This window comes from Salvelinus alpinus, chromosome 14 (genome assembly GCF_045679555.1).
Source record: "Salvelinus alpinus chromosome 14, SLU_Salpinus.1, whole genome shotgun sequence".
NCBI classification, from domain to species: Eukaryota; Metazoa; Chordata; class Actinopteri; order Salmoniformes; family Salmonidae; genus Salvelinus; species Salvelinus alpinus.
In genome coordinates, this window is record NC_092099.1 from 13,311,131 (window position 1) to 13,325,574 (window position 14,444).

At 43.7% G+C, this 14,444-nt stretch overlaps 1 protein-coding gene across 4 annotated transcripts in view; it reads left to right on the forward strand.

Annotated features, from left to right (window-relative positions):
• The window catches only part of LOC139538445 (sodium-driven chloride bicarbonate exchanger-like), a 60,308-nt gene that overhangs the window by 24,659 nt on the left and 21,205 nt on the right, over window positions 1-14,444 (forward strand). For all 4 annotated transcript variants that reach the window (XR_011667743.1, XM_071340503.1, XM_071340505.1 and 1 more), the window contains 6 exons: window positions 3,825-3,906; window positions 7,648-7,791; window positions 8,033-8,171; window positions 9,029-9,189; window positions 9,666-9,848; window positions 13,285-13,373. Coding sequence is in view for 3 of the 4 variants with exons in the window: in XM_071340503.1 (XP_071196604.1) it covers window positions 3,825-3,906; window positions 7,648-7,791; window positions 8,033-8,171; window positions 9,029-9,189; window positions 9,666-9,848; window positions 13,285-13,373 (798 nt within the window). In the remaining variant the exon portion in view is untranslated. The remainder of the gene's footprint in view (window positions 1-3,824; window positions 3,907-7,647; window positions 7,792-8,032; window positions 8,172-9,028; window positions 9,190-9,665; window positions 9,849-13,284; window positions 13,374-14,444) is intronic.

Below are 14,444 nucleotides of genomic sequence, written 5' to 3' on the forward strand. Positions count from 1 at the left end.
TTAACTTAGCTTTTTTTGCCACATCCAGCATGGTTTTCACGCACTTTGTATGGTTTACACTTTAGAAGCTTTTGGTAAAAAAAAAAAAACTTATTTTGGTTACTAAGTGGATTTCATTTGTCAGTTTCTGACCATCTTAGAGAACCCATCCAAACAAAGCTGATTCTGTCATTCTTAGTGTACACAGATGTACAACATACCGACTTTGTCAATGTTTCACATTTCTTGTGCTTGGTATGAACATGGTGCACTAACTGTGTTTGAAGAATATAGTAGAACTTGTTCAATTGGCTTCAGTTCACTCGTAACGGCTAGTAACTAGTACCCGTGGGAAAATGTTGTGTGATATCCATGTCATGATGCCCTGTCCATGTTGCTACAGTGAAGCAGTGAGACATGGGATCCCGGTTGTTTTTTGATTGTGTTCAGGGTGTGCTAATTGTATACATAGCACTATTGACAGGCCAGACCTTCTTATTGATTTACTGCAGCGTTGGTGCTATGATACTGATACACACTGAGTGTACAAAACATTATGAACACCTGCTCTTTCCATGACATAGACTGATCAGTCAGGTGAATCCAGGTGAAAACTATGATCCCTTAGTGATGTCACTTGTTAAATCCACTTCAATCAGTGTAGATGAAGGGGAGGAGACCGGTTAAAGAAGGATTTTGAAGCCTTGAGACAATTGAGACATTGTTTGTGTATGTCTGCCATTCATGGGGTGAATGGGCAAGACAAAAGATTTAAGTGCCTTTGAACGAGGTATGGTAGTAGGTGCCAGTCAAGAACTGCAAGAGTGATAGGTTTTTCACACACTTTTCACAAAGTTTCCCATGTGCATCAAGAATGGTCCGCCACTCAAAGGACATCCAGCCAACTTGACACAACTGTGGGAAGCATTGGAGTCAACATGGGCCAGCATCCCTGTGGAACGCTTTCGACACCTAACTCGTTGTCAGTAATGAGGTTATTACTGCTAGTTCTCCGGAACACTCCTTGGGCCTCTGTGGTTAGGGAGAAGACAGCTATTTGGGTCACACATTTCCATAGACAGGCTGACATTGTAATGACAGTATTTATGTCAGGAGAAGAGGGATCTGGATCATGTCTTATACAAATTAAATGTCACACATTTTTTAGGACATGAAATGCTTTTCTTTTTGAATTAAGTGCTCTCATGTCTGTGAGCCTATGTATGCGTGTGTGTCTGTGTGTGTGTCTGTGTGTGTGGTGACTCATACAGAGAGCAACTCCTATATAGAGCACATGGTACAACAAACTACCGGATCTTTCACATATATCTCCGCGCATTCATCAAACCGGAAGGACGTTAGCAACATTCCGGTTAATGTATGCAGGCCTATCCAATGACAGTCCACACTGATAAACCAATCAAAGAGTAGATCTGTTGAGCAGGATTGACAAAAACATCCAATGGCACTTTGTTGGGGGCAGTATCATTAAAGTGCTGCACTTAGCTTACTAGAGCCTTCCCACAATTCACTTGCTCTGCCTGCTACTCCATGCCCCTGTGTAGAAAGGCCAAGGTGTTAGAGGGAGTATATCTTCATCTGGCCATGCTTCTCTCTCTGCTGTGTGCCACTCTCTCTCTTATGTCTCCTCAAAGGCTCCCTCACAGGCAGTGTATGTACCTCTTGCAGAAATCACTGAGTGGGCTGGTGACGTGCACGCTTCTGCTCCCCCCTCCCACCAACTCCTGGGAGTTCTGGTCATATGACCTCCGAGCTGCCACCTGCACACATTAGCATGAGCATGCATTAGCATATTAAGCGAATGGAAGGCACTCAATATAGCATGTTAAAATATAGAGCTGTGAACTACTGCGAAGGCTCTCAGTAGTGCATGTTAAAATATAGAGCTGTGAACTACTGCGAAGGCTCTCAGTAGTGCATGTTAAAATATAGAGCTGTGAACTACTGCGAAGGCTCTCAGTAGTGCATGTTAAAATATAGAGCTGTGAACTACTGCGAAGGCTTGAACAGAGTTGTGATGATGATTCAGTGCCCTTGTCCGGCTAGCTATGTGTCTGGGGAAACAGCAGGTTGTGATAGAGATGGCCAATATCTGCTAACAGAATAGCAGTACTAGCAGAAGTACTTGCATTTAGACAGCACACCATGTAGGGTTTGTGTTCAACTGAAGCAGGGGTAAGACATCTTGAAGTTGTTGGGTTGTTGGATTTCCGTGCCATCTCTGTTATTTGTAAATTCTTATTTTTTGCAGCAGCAACATAACATTTGGTCTTCGAAATATAACAGCCACCCTGAGACCATAGCCCAAGTCATAACAATGACAAAGCATAATTGTGCGATTGTAATCTACATTGATAACACATCACATCTGGACAAAGACTGCTCAGGACCAAGACTGCTCAGTTGGAGGTTGTAATTCCTAGGGTTTCGAAGGGGAAATCCCTTTCAATTAGATTTGTGAGCATCTTGCTGTGTCGTGACACACATCTGTCCCTTCTCTCTCTCTCACTCGCTATCTCTCGCTCTCTCTCCCTCTCTCGCTCTCACACACTGTTTCTCTCTCTCTCATCATCCTCCCTGCCACCTTACATAGGTGGACATGTGAGGTCATCAAATCAGCACCACTAATCCCCCCACGTCTCCCTCTCATCAGCACCACACATCTGACACGTTCACACTTCATTTAGACACTTCTTCCTCCGTCTATTGTTTTGGAGAGCAGAGGATTCGTTGCACAATGATTGTGTGGTGTAAGGTGCCAAATGTGTTAAAATGTGTTTAGTAACTGCATCACAGTTAATTCGCAATAGGACTGAGTGGTTGTTCGTTCTGATAAGGGTTTTTAGAAGAGGCTCTTTTAGTCAGACTGGGGCTTTGCCAAACAAGAAACACAGTGTGTAAATCTACACTATCCACTGTACACTGTCTTTCTGTCACCATTTAATGACGTTTTCTGAGGTCAACTTACTTCTCACAAAGGTCTTATATACCCTTTCTGTTTCGATGTTATAACCTCACTCACTTCTATAGCCCCAATGCTTATTGTAGCTAACGGGCCAGTTTATAATTCTTGATAATATGTAAGTCTGTCAACGTTATTTGTCAGTAATAAACTATACTTTGAGTACTTTTTTGTTGACCCTCGAGTAGATTATTGTTTGAGCTGGAACATTGAAATGCTTAGGTGACCTGGCTACCATGAGCATGCAGCTAAGACAACAAGCATAACGTGCTATTCTGATGAACCAAAGTGTGATATAGCTATTAAAAATATTCCCTAGTCCGACCATTACTCTGTTCCAGCTGGTTGATAGGGGTTATTAGATATGTACTGCCATCTCGTCTTTCAAATCTTCTCTCAGCACTTTGGGGTGGACACCCACCTGTCTCAGTCAATGACAGATGATTTGAAAGAGACAAGACGGCGTCGTACACATCGTTGGATTACTTCATGGAGCAAAACATTTATTTAATTTAATAACGGACATTGGTTGTCTTCCAAGTCGGTAATTGAGGAAGTATCGGCAAGTTAAGGTTGGTGAAAAATGTATCTGTGCTACGCCAAACAGTACCTAACCTGTATTGGTTAATGGCGCGTCACATTAGCCCGTTACAATCTGCTAGCTAAGTGTGATCAGTGTGATTCAGTGCACCTCAAAGCAACCATGCCAAATGAGACTCCTGGCTGTTATCCAGGCTTTTTTAAAGCAATAATATTCTCTTGGGGATGATAATGACTACATGTACATAATGACTATATGGATTCAACATTGCAATTGTTCCAATTATCTTCAATCATCTCAGTTTTTGTCTCTCCTTCACAGAGAAATGATGAAGAGGCTGTGGTGGACAGAGGTGGATACCGGTCCATGCTGAAAACCAATTTTGAGAAGGAGGAACTCGAAGGTACATTGACATTATGTAGTACAATACCTTAAGTTAATTGTGTGGAAGCCTGAAAAGAAGGTTAGAAGGCAACCCACAGGGCCACTTGAGAGAAGGCTGTTGTTTTCAAGACTGAGGCTGTCCTAATATGGACACCGTACCTGTGAGACTAGAGAGGATGGTAACAAGAGCTGCTTGAGCTGCAGTGCACTTCAGGAGGACAGGAAAATACTCTGATTGGTCGGTTAGTCGTGACTCGTGATATCGATAGTGTGTAGATGGCTGAAAATCACCTATCTTTGCATCTGAATTGTACAAACCTGACGACCATAGAGAAGACCTGCTCATTTTAGCACATAATAACACATTGTGAAGTTTGATTTGCCTGGTTCTTAAGTTGCTCTAATGCATAGTGGCTGGTGACTCTATGTTGTGTGTTGTGACTAGGATTCAGCTCACGCCAACAGTGTGTGCTCAGGTCTGTTCCGTGTGAAGTCACGCACAAGCCCCCAGGCCAGAATCATAGTACCTGAACAACACAGTCTGAGTACACACCAGTGGCGGTCAGTGCCGTTTAAGATGAGGGAGGACAAATATACATTTTATGAGCATGGCCTTATTTCTAGTACAGCATGTTGGTTGACTGTCATTCATATTCCATTCACCCAGTTCAATGTAACATTGATAGGTTTAGGCTACTACATGATACTCACATATTCCCTATACCTATCATGAGGTTGCTATAACCTGGGCTATTAATGAAAGTTTACAATGTGGGTGCACAGGCCGAGAGAAAAATGTGTGCAATCAAGGTGACAGACAGTGAGACATTCAATACAGCCTTGCACACTTCTGCTTGCATCTAGCTGATCTAGGGTGTAAACATTAGTGCAACAGTTGCAAACTAGAGTTTCTATTGGACAAATTCAGGTATGTATATCACCGTTTCGTTCCCTTTGCTTCCGTTTAAGAAACATTTTTCAAAAGAATCGGCGGAATGAATACACCCCTGATCACCTGCAAACACTTTCATAGCACCCACATACAAACAGCATGATCACTTTGCTCGTTGAATAACTCCTTCTCGCATCTACGTACTCTCCTCTCACCTTTTCCCTTCGCTTGTGGACTTCAGTGCACAACACAAAACAGCTGTCTCGGACCAGTCGAAAAAAACATATCATAACTGCTAACCGCTACACACAGCCTACATTGTTGTCACCATATTACCTAACGTCATAGTCAACATAGCTACTAGAACTAAAGCGTTAGACAACCCACTACAATCATGCAGTACAGTGTACAGTCAGCAAGCAGTTTAGCAGTTACACCGGCAGGCCCCGGTGGCAATAAATTAATAAAACCAAAAGCTTACCTTGACTTGGAAGAGTTCCAGTGTTGGATAGCCATAGCCAGCTAGCTAACATAGCATCCCTCTCTGTTTGAGCCGGGTGTTTGTGTAGGCTAAACTAGCTAGCTCCATTCGCTAGCTAAGTAAGTGAAGAAACTACAACAGAATATAGCTATCTCTCTCTCTCTATCCCTCTCGCTCTCTCTCTCTTGCTTTTCCTTCATCTTTGAAGAAATTAATTTGTTTAAAACTGTTCAGCTATTGTCTTTCTCTCTTTTTAAGTCAACTACTCACAACACTATATTCACTGCAGTGCTAGCTAGCTGTAGCTTATGCTTTTGGTCCTAGACTCATTCTCTGATCCTTTGATGGAGGATATGTCAGTTCATGCTGCAAGAGTTCTGATAGGTTGCAAGAGTTCTGATAGGTCTGAACGCTAGTGTTTGTGGGATAACTGGAATTGGTTTGAACAGCAGAGGCTGCTAGCTGCCTTCTTAAAGCCCCAGGCCTAAAGGAGCAGTCACAAAGCTGTATTTCTCCCCGAGGCGAGAGCGGGCGTGGAGTCAGGGCGGATTACCCTTACACTGTCACAGCAGCACATCAATTTAGTCTCACTGATATCAGCAAGATGACGGTCCACCCCTGCTGCATATCCCATCTAAACCCCTTGCTGTCTCATCATCCTCCCCATTCTGCAGTTGTCTGGTTGCACAGATCCCGGTCAACTGCAAATGGTTTAGTTTCTATATGAGACTAGGGTGAATTACTCATCAATTTCATAATATTCCTCTGTACAATACGGTAAATGATAGATAGTTTGCAATATATTGCGCTCGACTCAATATTGCATGTTATTCTAACAGACACAGCCATATGCTTCAAACTCTCATGGTCTTTTTACTGCAATTCATGTAATAAAAGGTGACGTCTTTTTTATTCATCGTACCAGATTATGCACTAGAGGCATTTTAAGAGGCCTGTATAGTACTTCTATTGCAAGATAACACATTCCTAGAGATCTATTTTTAGACCTCCCCTGATACAAAATAATGATGTCAGTAAAAGGGTTGTCTACAGTTGTTTAATGTCAGAGAGATTTGTGGTAGGTTATTGTATCGCTCAATGAAAAATCAGTGGCATGACCTTAGAAGTAGAAATCCAGATTATTCTAAGATATACAGTATTTATGCAATTTGTGTCTTGCTTTATTTTATAGCCGGTATGTAAGCTGGTATTTACTTATAGCTGGTTAGAAAGTAAAGTGTAAACCACAATGTTTGTCTTTGTTGTGGGTATATCTGTTGTTGATATTGACCCGTAAATACAAACAGAAACGGCAGCCTTAATCAGTGACCTCTTTGAATAAAATTATTTCTCTATCTCTTGTCACGTTGTATAAATGATTTGGAGACAGGCGCAGGAATACTTAACAAGGGGTTTTAATACTCCACTCAAAAATACAACTTGCCATGAAAGGCACGGGGATGAAGCCCAAAACAAACACGTATACAAAAACACCGGGATGTAACCCAAACAAAAGAGCGAGGTAAAACCTAGAATAAATACATGGGACGAGACCCGTAATAACAATACACGGGACGAGACCCGTAATAACAAGTGCACAATACACGCAGCACAAAAGCCGAAATAACAAAGCACAGGTACTCACAGACCAACGGACATGGGAACAATAACCGACAAGACAATGGTGAACAAAGGGCAATTATATACAATTACTAATCAAGGGAATTGGAATCAGGTGTGCGTAATGAGACAGTTCAGTGACGCCTAGAGGCCGGTGACGTAGACCTGCGGAACTGGTGCATGGAAGTGCAGCGGTACAGGGGGAATCCGTGACAGTACCCCCTCCCAATGTGCTGCACCAGCAGCGGAACGACACCGGCCTGAGGGACGACCACAGGGACGCAGTGCGGGTAGGTCAGGGTGCCGATGGTGAAAATCCCTGGTCAGTGAAGCATCCAGGATGTCCACCGCAGGAACCCAGCACCACTTCTCTGCGCCGTACCCCTCCCCTGATGCGCTCCACCAGCAGCGGGATGACACCGGCCTCGAGGATAACCACAGGACCGCGGTGTGGGTCGATCAGGGCCAGTTGCAGCTGCCGAAGTTGCGGCGGCGTCGGACGGACCAGTTGCGGTTGCCGAAGTTGCGGCGCCGGACGGGCCAGTTGCAGCTGCCGAAGTTGCGGCGGTGTCGGACAAGTCATTCCCGCTATCTACATTTAGGGTCGGTTATTCATGGCAGGTTGTATTTTTGGGTGGAGTATTAAAACCCCTATTATGTATTCCTGCGCCTGTCTCCAATCCTTTATACCACGTGACACCTCTCAACCTATTATCTTATGTTATCATCTTATCTTATCATATTTATATCCCTGTGGCTGCATCTAGGTCACAGGACACTCTACATTGGGGTACATGTCCCCATTGGGAAGAAGAGCCACCGGAGACATCGACATCACGGACACAAACACAGGAAGAGAAGCAGGGAGCTGGACTCTGGAGTGGACAATGGAAGAGAGTCTCCCACATACTGTAAGTATTGCCACTGCCTGGCTGGCCCATGTAAAAAGTAGCAGCTGGATTATATTTCTATTGTTTTATGAGCTATAGGATAATATATATGGTTGCATAGTGCATTTCAAAAGAGGGGATGCTGTCTACACACTGCACAGTGCCCATACGTGTATATAACCTGCTGCAGAGCTCCTTAATCAGGGAGTCTGTATGGCAGACAGTACTGTAAGTGATGCCCTTACCTGACCCTGCGCTCCAGACACGCCATCCCAGAGAGTGCAGTTCCTGCTGGGCACAGAGGATGACGACGAGGAGCACATCCCCCATGACCTCTTCACTGAGCTGGACGAGATCTGCCTGAAAGACGGAGAGGACGCCGAGTGGAGGGAAACCGCCAGGTAGGGAGTCACATGACACACCCCTGTCATTACTGAAAGCATTCAATCAATTCCAATGACACATCCTAGGGATTCCATGTTCGTCCATAGGTTGATTTTTAATCATGCAAAGTTATGAAATCGATATACTGTATATATGATATGATTTATTTATTTATCATTTTATTCTCTGTGATAATATCCTAATGCCCAAAACTGTTACCTGAAAGAGTTAACGTTACATAAAGAGGGATTGTAAACCTTGGGGACGGATGGGCTAAGTAAAGCTCTGGTGCATAAAGTCTGGTGCATGAGATCTGGGAGCCCAGATTTAAAGGGAAACTAACCCTTGTCTACTTGTAGTAAACATTTCTGTACCTCTACTTGTAATAAACAAGCATAAGGTCTGGACTAGATAAATATCCTGTTGTGCATACTACACTACAATACTTTCTGTCACATTGATATTGGCTGATACACCTTTAAATGGATTGTCAGTCAGTCAGTCTCTACCATAGCATAGATATATTCCTTTTTTTGTTTTTAAAGCAAATCGGAGATCCAAAACATCCTTTCATATTGGTTTTTAGACAGGACAGGGGGCAGACAATTAAGGAGGAATGACTGGTAGGCAGGGCACAGACTGCAGCAGCCGGACCAAGGTTCGAACCCCATCACTGAGGGGCATGGTCCGGAGTCGAGTGCATTACCGCTCGACCAGACTCCGGCACAGCATCAGTACGTTCTTGGTGTCCCCGTCTGTGTAAGCTGAGCGCTATCAGTACAGGGCTTCCAGATGGCTGGACAGCTGTCTGTCATATATCCCCTAGTCCCCTGGAACAGTTTGACATGAAACTGGGCCTCTGTCCCTCATACAGGTGGCTGAAGTTCGAAGAGGACGTTGAGGATGGAGGAGAGCGCTGGAGTAAGCCCTACGTGGCCACGCTGTCCCTGCACAGCCTGTTCGAGTTGCGCAGCTGCATCCTCACAGGCATCGTGCTGCTCGACATGAGGGCCAGCTCCGTGGAGGAGGTAGCAGGTATGGTACAATAGAGCAGCGGCTCCCAACCTTTTCCTTTCAGGGGACCATCAAATCACAGTCAACATTTCTTGATGACCACCATTAACTGAGTCACGGAATGTCTTAACACAAAATGTCTTAGCGGTAAAATGTAGAGTCAATTTGATCAGGGAATGTAACAGATTAAAGGCAGATTATTACAGATGGATGTTTGTTAAACAATTTGCTTTGTGAAAGGTAATGTCCGCGGACCACAGGTTGAAAATCACTGCTGTGGAGCAGAGTGGCATCTGGAACTACCCCATACGCCTGCGTTGTATTCATTAGTGCATACCGTAGAGAAACGTTTTGCAACATAACGTTTTGTTCCTAGTGAAAATTACCCTGTTCTATGATCTTAATTTCAATCTTTAATTGTGAGCATTGTAATCCGAATGTAATAGATGGTTTCCTAATTGCTGTCGAACTGTTGACTGTGTGGTCCTGTTTGTCAGACATGGTGTTGGACCAGCAGGAGACCGTGGGTCCACTGGGGGACGAGGTGAGGAGGAAGGTGAGAGAGTCCCTCCTCAAACAGCACCACCACCAGAACCAGAAGAAGCTGGCTAACCGCATCCCCATTGTACGCTCCTTCGCTGACAAGAAGCAGTCCGAGCCCCAGTCCATGGACAAGAACGGTGAGTAACAGGCAGCTCTCTGCTCAAGTAAGTAGCAACAATCATTTTAAGATATTTGAAAAGTTCTGATCTAATTTAATTTAAGCCAGTCCCTGGATCTAAAACCTGAAAATGCACTATTTTCATTTGATCTTATCTTTTATGTCCTCATATTTAGCCTCACATTGAAGTGACAAATGTCAATAAAAAAGGTCTGTCAAGCATGTTCTCAACTAACATCAAGGCGGTGACCCGTTCCTGTAGGTTCATGCTCTACAACATTCGCAGAGTACGACCCTGCCTCACGCAGGAAGCGGCGCAGGTCCTAATCCAGGCACTTGTCATCTCCCGTCTGGATTACTGCAACTCGCTGTTGGCTGGGCTCCCTGCCTGTGCCATTAAACCCCTACAACTCATCCAGAACGCTGCAGCCCGTCTGGTGTTCAACTTTCCCAAGTTCTCTCACGTCACCCCGCTCCTCCGCTCTCTCCACTGGCTTCCAGTTGAAGCTCGCATCCGCTACAAGACCATGGTGCTTGCCTACGGAGCTGTGAGGGGAACGGCACCTCCGTACCTTCAGGCTCTGATCAGGCCCTACACCCAAACAAGGGCACTGCGTTCATCCACCTCTGGCCTGCTCGCCTCCCTACCTCTGAGGAAGTACAGTTCCCGCTCAGCCCAGTCAAAACTGTTCGCTGCTCTGGCACCCCAATGGTGGAACAAACTCCCTCACGACGCCAGGTCAGCGGAGTCAATCACCACCTTCCGGAGACACCTGAAACCCCACCTCTTTAAGGAATACCTAGGATAGGATAAAGTAATCCTTCTAACCCCCCCCCCTTAAAAGAGTTAGATGCACTATTGTAAAGTGGTTGTTCCACTGGATATCATAAGGTGAATGCACCAATTTGTAAGTCGCTCTGGATAAGAGCGTCTGCTAAATGACTTAAATGTAAATGTAAATGTAAGCAAAAACCTGATAGAAATTGGAAATTAATATCCAACCAGTCAGTTACAACTGTGTGGAGTTCGGAGTTTGTGACAGAAACGATGTGAGGTTATTACAATATTATATAATCTATGTCCTGGGCGGAATTTGTACTTGAACTTGAAATTAGTGAAATAAACGTTAATGTCCACAAGATGAGTGTCTGAAATACATCTGAGAGATGCTTGAGAAAACATGAGGCAAGATCGCAATGCAATAATTGAATATGAAGCGTTTTCGAGTCTCGCAAAGCTCTAGTTCAGCACCCGTCAATCGCACAGACTAATGGTTGGCATCAGTGGATGCAGGAGAAATAGACAAATCTACAGAAGTCTTTAGCTCAAACACATAATGTTTAAGAGGGTATGGAATCACTAAAATATTGCAGAAGATAGTATGGGATTTAAGAATAGTTCTTAGGAATTGCACCTAAGAACTATCTTATGAACTTCTTATTTTTCTTTTAAGAAAAATCCTAGATTTCTTCTTCAAAAATGTTTGGTGAAACCTGGGCCCTGGTGCATTCAGAAGTGTTTCAGTTCTCCTCACTTTTTACCTCTGGTCACAGCAACTTTAAAATTGGAAATAATCTTGTAAGTAGTGGTTTCAATCATCCCATGTGGATAACTTTCTCATTCTACATTACATTGTCCATATTTTACCTTCTGTTCAGTGTTCAGTGTGTCTCTCTTCTCTTGTTTCCTTGTGTGTGCTTGTGTGTGTCTGTATATGTGGATGAATGTGTGTATGTGTGTCTGGCAGGTGGTCCATCACTCTGTTCTACCCTTAAATCCTCCTTCTGGTGCTCATTTATGGCAGCGGGGTCTTGCAGTGAAAGGCAGGTCTCATCCTGCACCCCACGGCCACTGTGTTGTCCCCAGTGTGTCTCCTCTCCACTCCTGACCTCATCCACCACCCGCCACCCTCCAGCCACTCCACACACAGGCCCCAGGCCCTAGACCACAGAAACAGGGCCCCAGACCCCAGTCTGATATCCAGCCCGTGGACAAGGAGGATGACCCAAACCAAGGCCACTCTTAAACCTTGACAGAACCTTTCTCTACTGCTAGCACACCCTAAAACATAACTTGTGAAGGTTGCTAATTTCAAAGTTGTTTCTGTCAATAACAGTTAGAGGTTGTGCTTTGTGCTTCAGCTCATTTAACCAAGAGTCAGTTAGTGTATAGTGTAGACAATAACTCATATCATATGAGCCGTACATTGTAAGTGCATGCCATTGATCACAATGAGACATCAGCGACAGTTATTAGGCATATTTATCAAGTCGCTGTACTCTTATCGTGAACATTAACATCGACTATACATGGAGTTATATGTTTTTAATATCAGAATTGAAAATATAGAGATACGGTGTGATCGGTGTAGAAGATGTGGACAGGGAAACATTCAGAAGAGAAAGGACCCCGAGCAGCAGGGTTCACTGATAATACGGAATGATACCTTATTGAGAATGTCCATCACCTTTTACAGGAATTATGTTTCAGGAAGCAAGTTTGCCAGCATTCCACATGGCAATTTTGATACATGAAGACCACCCAAAACCCTTTTAGCGAGTCACTCTCTGCTGTAATTTAATTCAGAGTGGTGTGACACAAGCACGTTCATTTAAGTAGAGTGTTTATCCAAAAGCTAAATTAAAGAGCGGCAAACAGCGAGTGTGGGACTAATTAACAAAACCAGGGCCATGTTAGTGAGGGCACCCTCCTACTCATTGCAAGTAATGTCATTTAAAGCTAAAGAGGCTGTGGTGTTTCTTCATGGGCAGCTAGCTTGGTAAATTGCTTGGCGCTTCTCTCATTGAGTTCATGTGGAAATATGAGTCAAAATGAATCATTGTAAGGCATGCTTTTATTTCTGATTATTTCGATTTGTTATGCATCCGTAAGTCACTGATAGTTTCTACTGGCTTGTGAACGGATCAAACACTGAAATTAGTATTAATCTGTGCCCTCTCACAAATAAAAAGTAATCCTTCCCGATTTAAATCCTTTTGCTCTACTCTGGCAGCTGTGGGCTAATTTCCTGTTTGCATCAGTCAGTCTCCTTGACACAATGATAATGCTAAAATGATCATGCTGAAATCCTAATGGACAAGCTTTGCCCACCCATCCTCACCAAGGCCATCCATGACTCCCATCCTCCCCCATGCAGCCACTCTTAGGCTTTATCTTCAGTCCTCTCTTGGGATCTGCACTAAATAAGGGTACTTTGCCAATGTCTGATAAATCCCAGATTACATCACCATTACAGTGCAAATCTATAGATATCTAAAGAAATGTTGGTCATTTTGGTATCCCAAGAGTGCGCTCTCTCTTTCTCTCTCTCTCTCTGTGAGACGCTGTGCTTTATTACCATTGGCACCTGCACTGCTATGAAACCTTGATGTTGGTCTGATATAGAGGGTTCAGTAGTTAACTTATTGGACTCCTTCCTCTCTTTTTGTTCCAGGTCAGGTGATTCCCCAGACCTCTCTACCCATCCCCAATGATGGCAAAGCTGAAGTCAGCAGAGAGAACAGTGCTGTGGACTTCAGTAAGGTACAGTAAGACATTCTGGGCCCGTATTCTCAAAGAATCTCAGAGTAAGAGTGCTGATCTAGGATCAGGTCCCTCCCCCTCATTCATTATGATTTAAAAGGCCAAACTGATCCTAGATCAGCACTCCAACTCTGAGACACTTTATGAACATAGGCCTTGAACTCACTAACATACAACACTGCCACATACTGCACTTAACATACCAGCTGTTGCAGTTGACGGGTGTATGAACGTTAAAAATAATCTGTTCCATTTTCATTTGTTTGTACTTGTTGCTTTTTTGATCCACAAAAGTCCTCTTTTTGTGGATTAGGATTTAAACCATTATAACCACTCTATAGCAAAACAGTCATCTCACCAACACTGCCGTTAGCACTGTAGATTAGACCGGGACAACAGCAGTCTCACTTACCTCTAAATCCTAACCTTTTGTCAGTAACCATTTGTCTGTGACCTGATACCAAAGTATCAGAGCCGTTTGTTCTTGTTCTGAGAATGTATTTAAGACTGTCTAATGTGGTTGAATAGAACCATAAATAAAATGCAACCAAATATTTTTGGGACAAAGAAGCTTAATAGAGAGTGTTCTACGGATGTCCTGGATTTAACATGCCTATTTAACATACTTAGGCCTGTATTTGAACGGTACACTTTAACAATAGCACCTCCATTAACCTCAGTATTGTGCCAGGGGTTGATCTGGTGGTGGTACTGCTGCTCACAGACCACACATTGCCGCTGAAGTATTGGGTTCAAACCCTGACTGTGTCACTTTCCATTCTATGTCCCTCTCTATTCCCCTCCTCTCAATCACATCTTCACTGTATCTATCAATAAAAAGTACAAATAATAATATATTTAACCTCAGTAACTGCTGCTCGTTCATATCCATCCTCTTCTGTCAGGAGGCAGAAGCTCATGTTACACATTTATTGTCCTATAATATTATAAAAAAGGCAATTGCTAAGTTACTTCAATTTGCTACACATTCTGTAGGTTGAGCTTTTCTGTTCCACTTCGCTACAATATAGTATGAGGCCTCCTTATTCTGTTAGCAGTGAGCATGGAGTT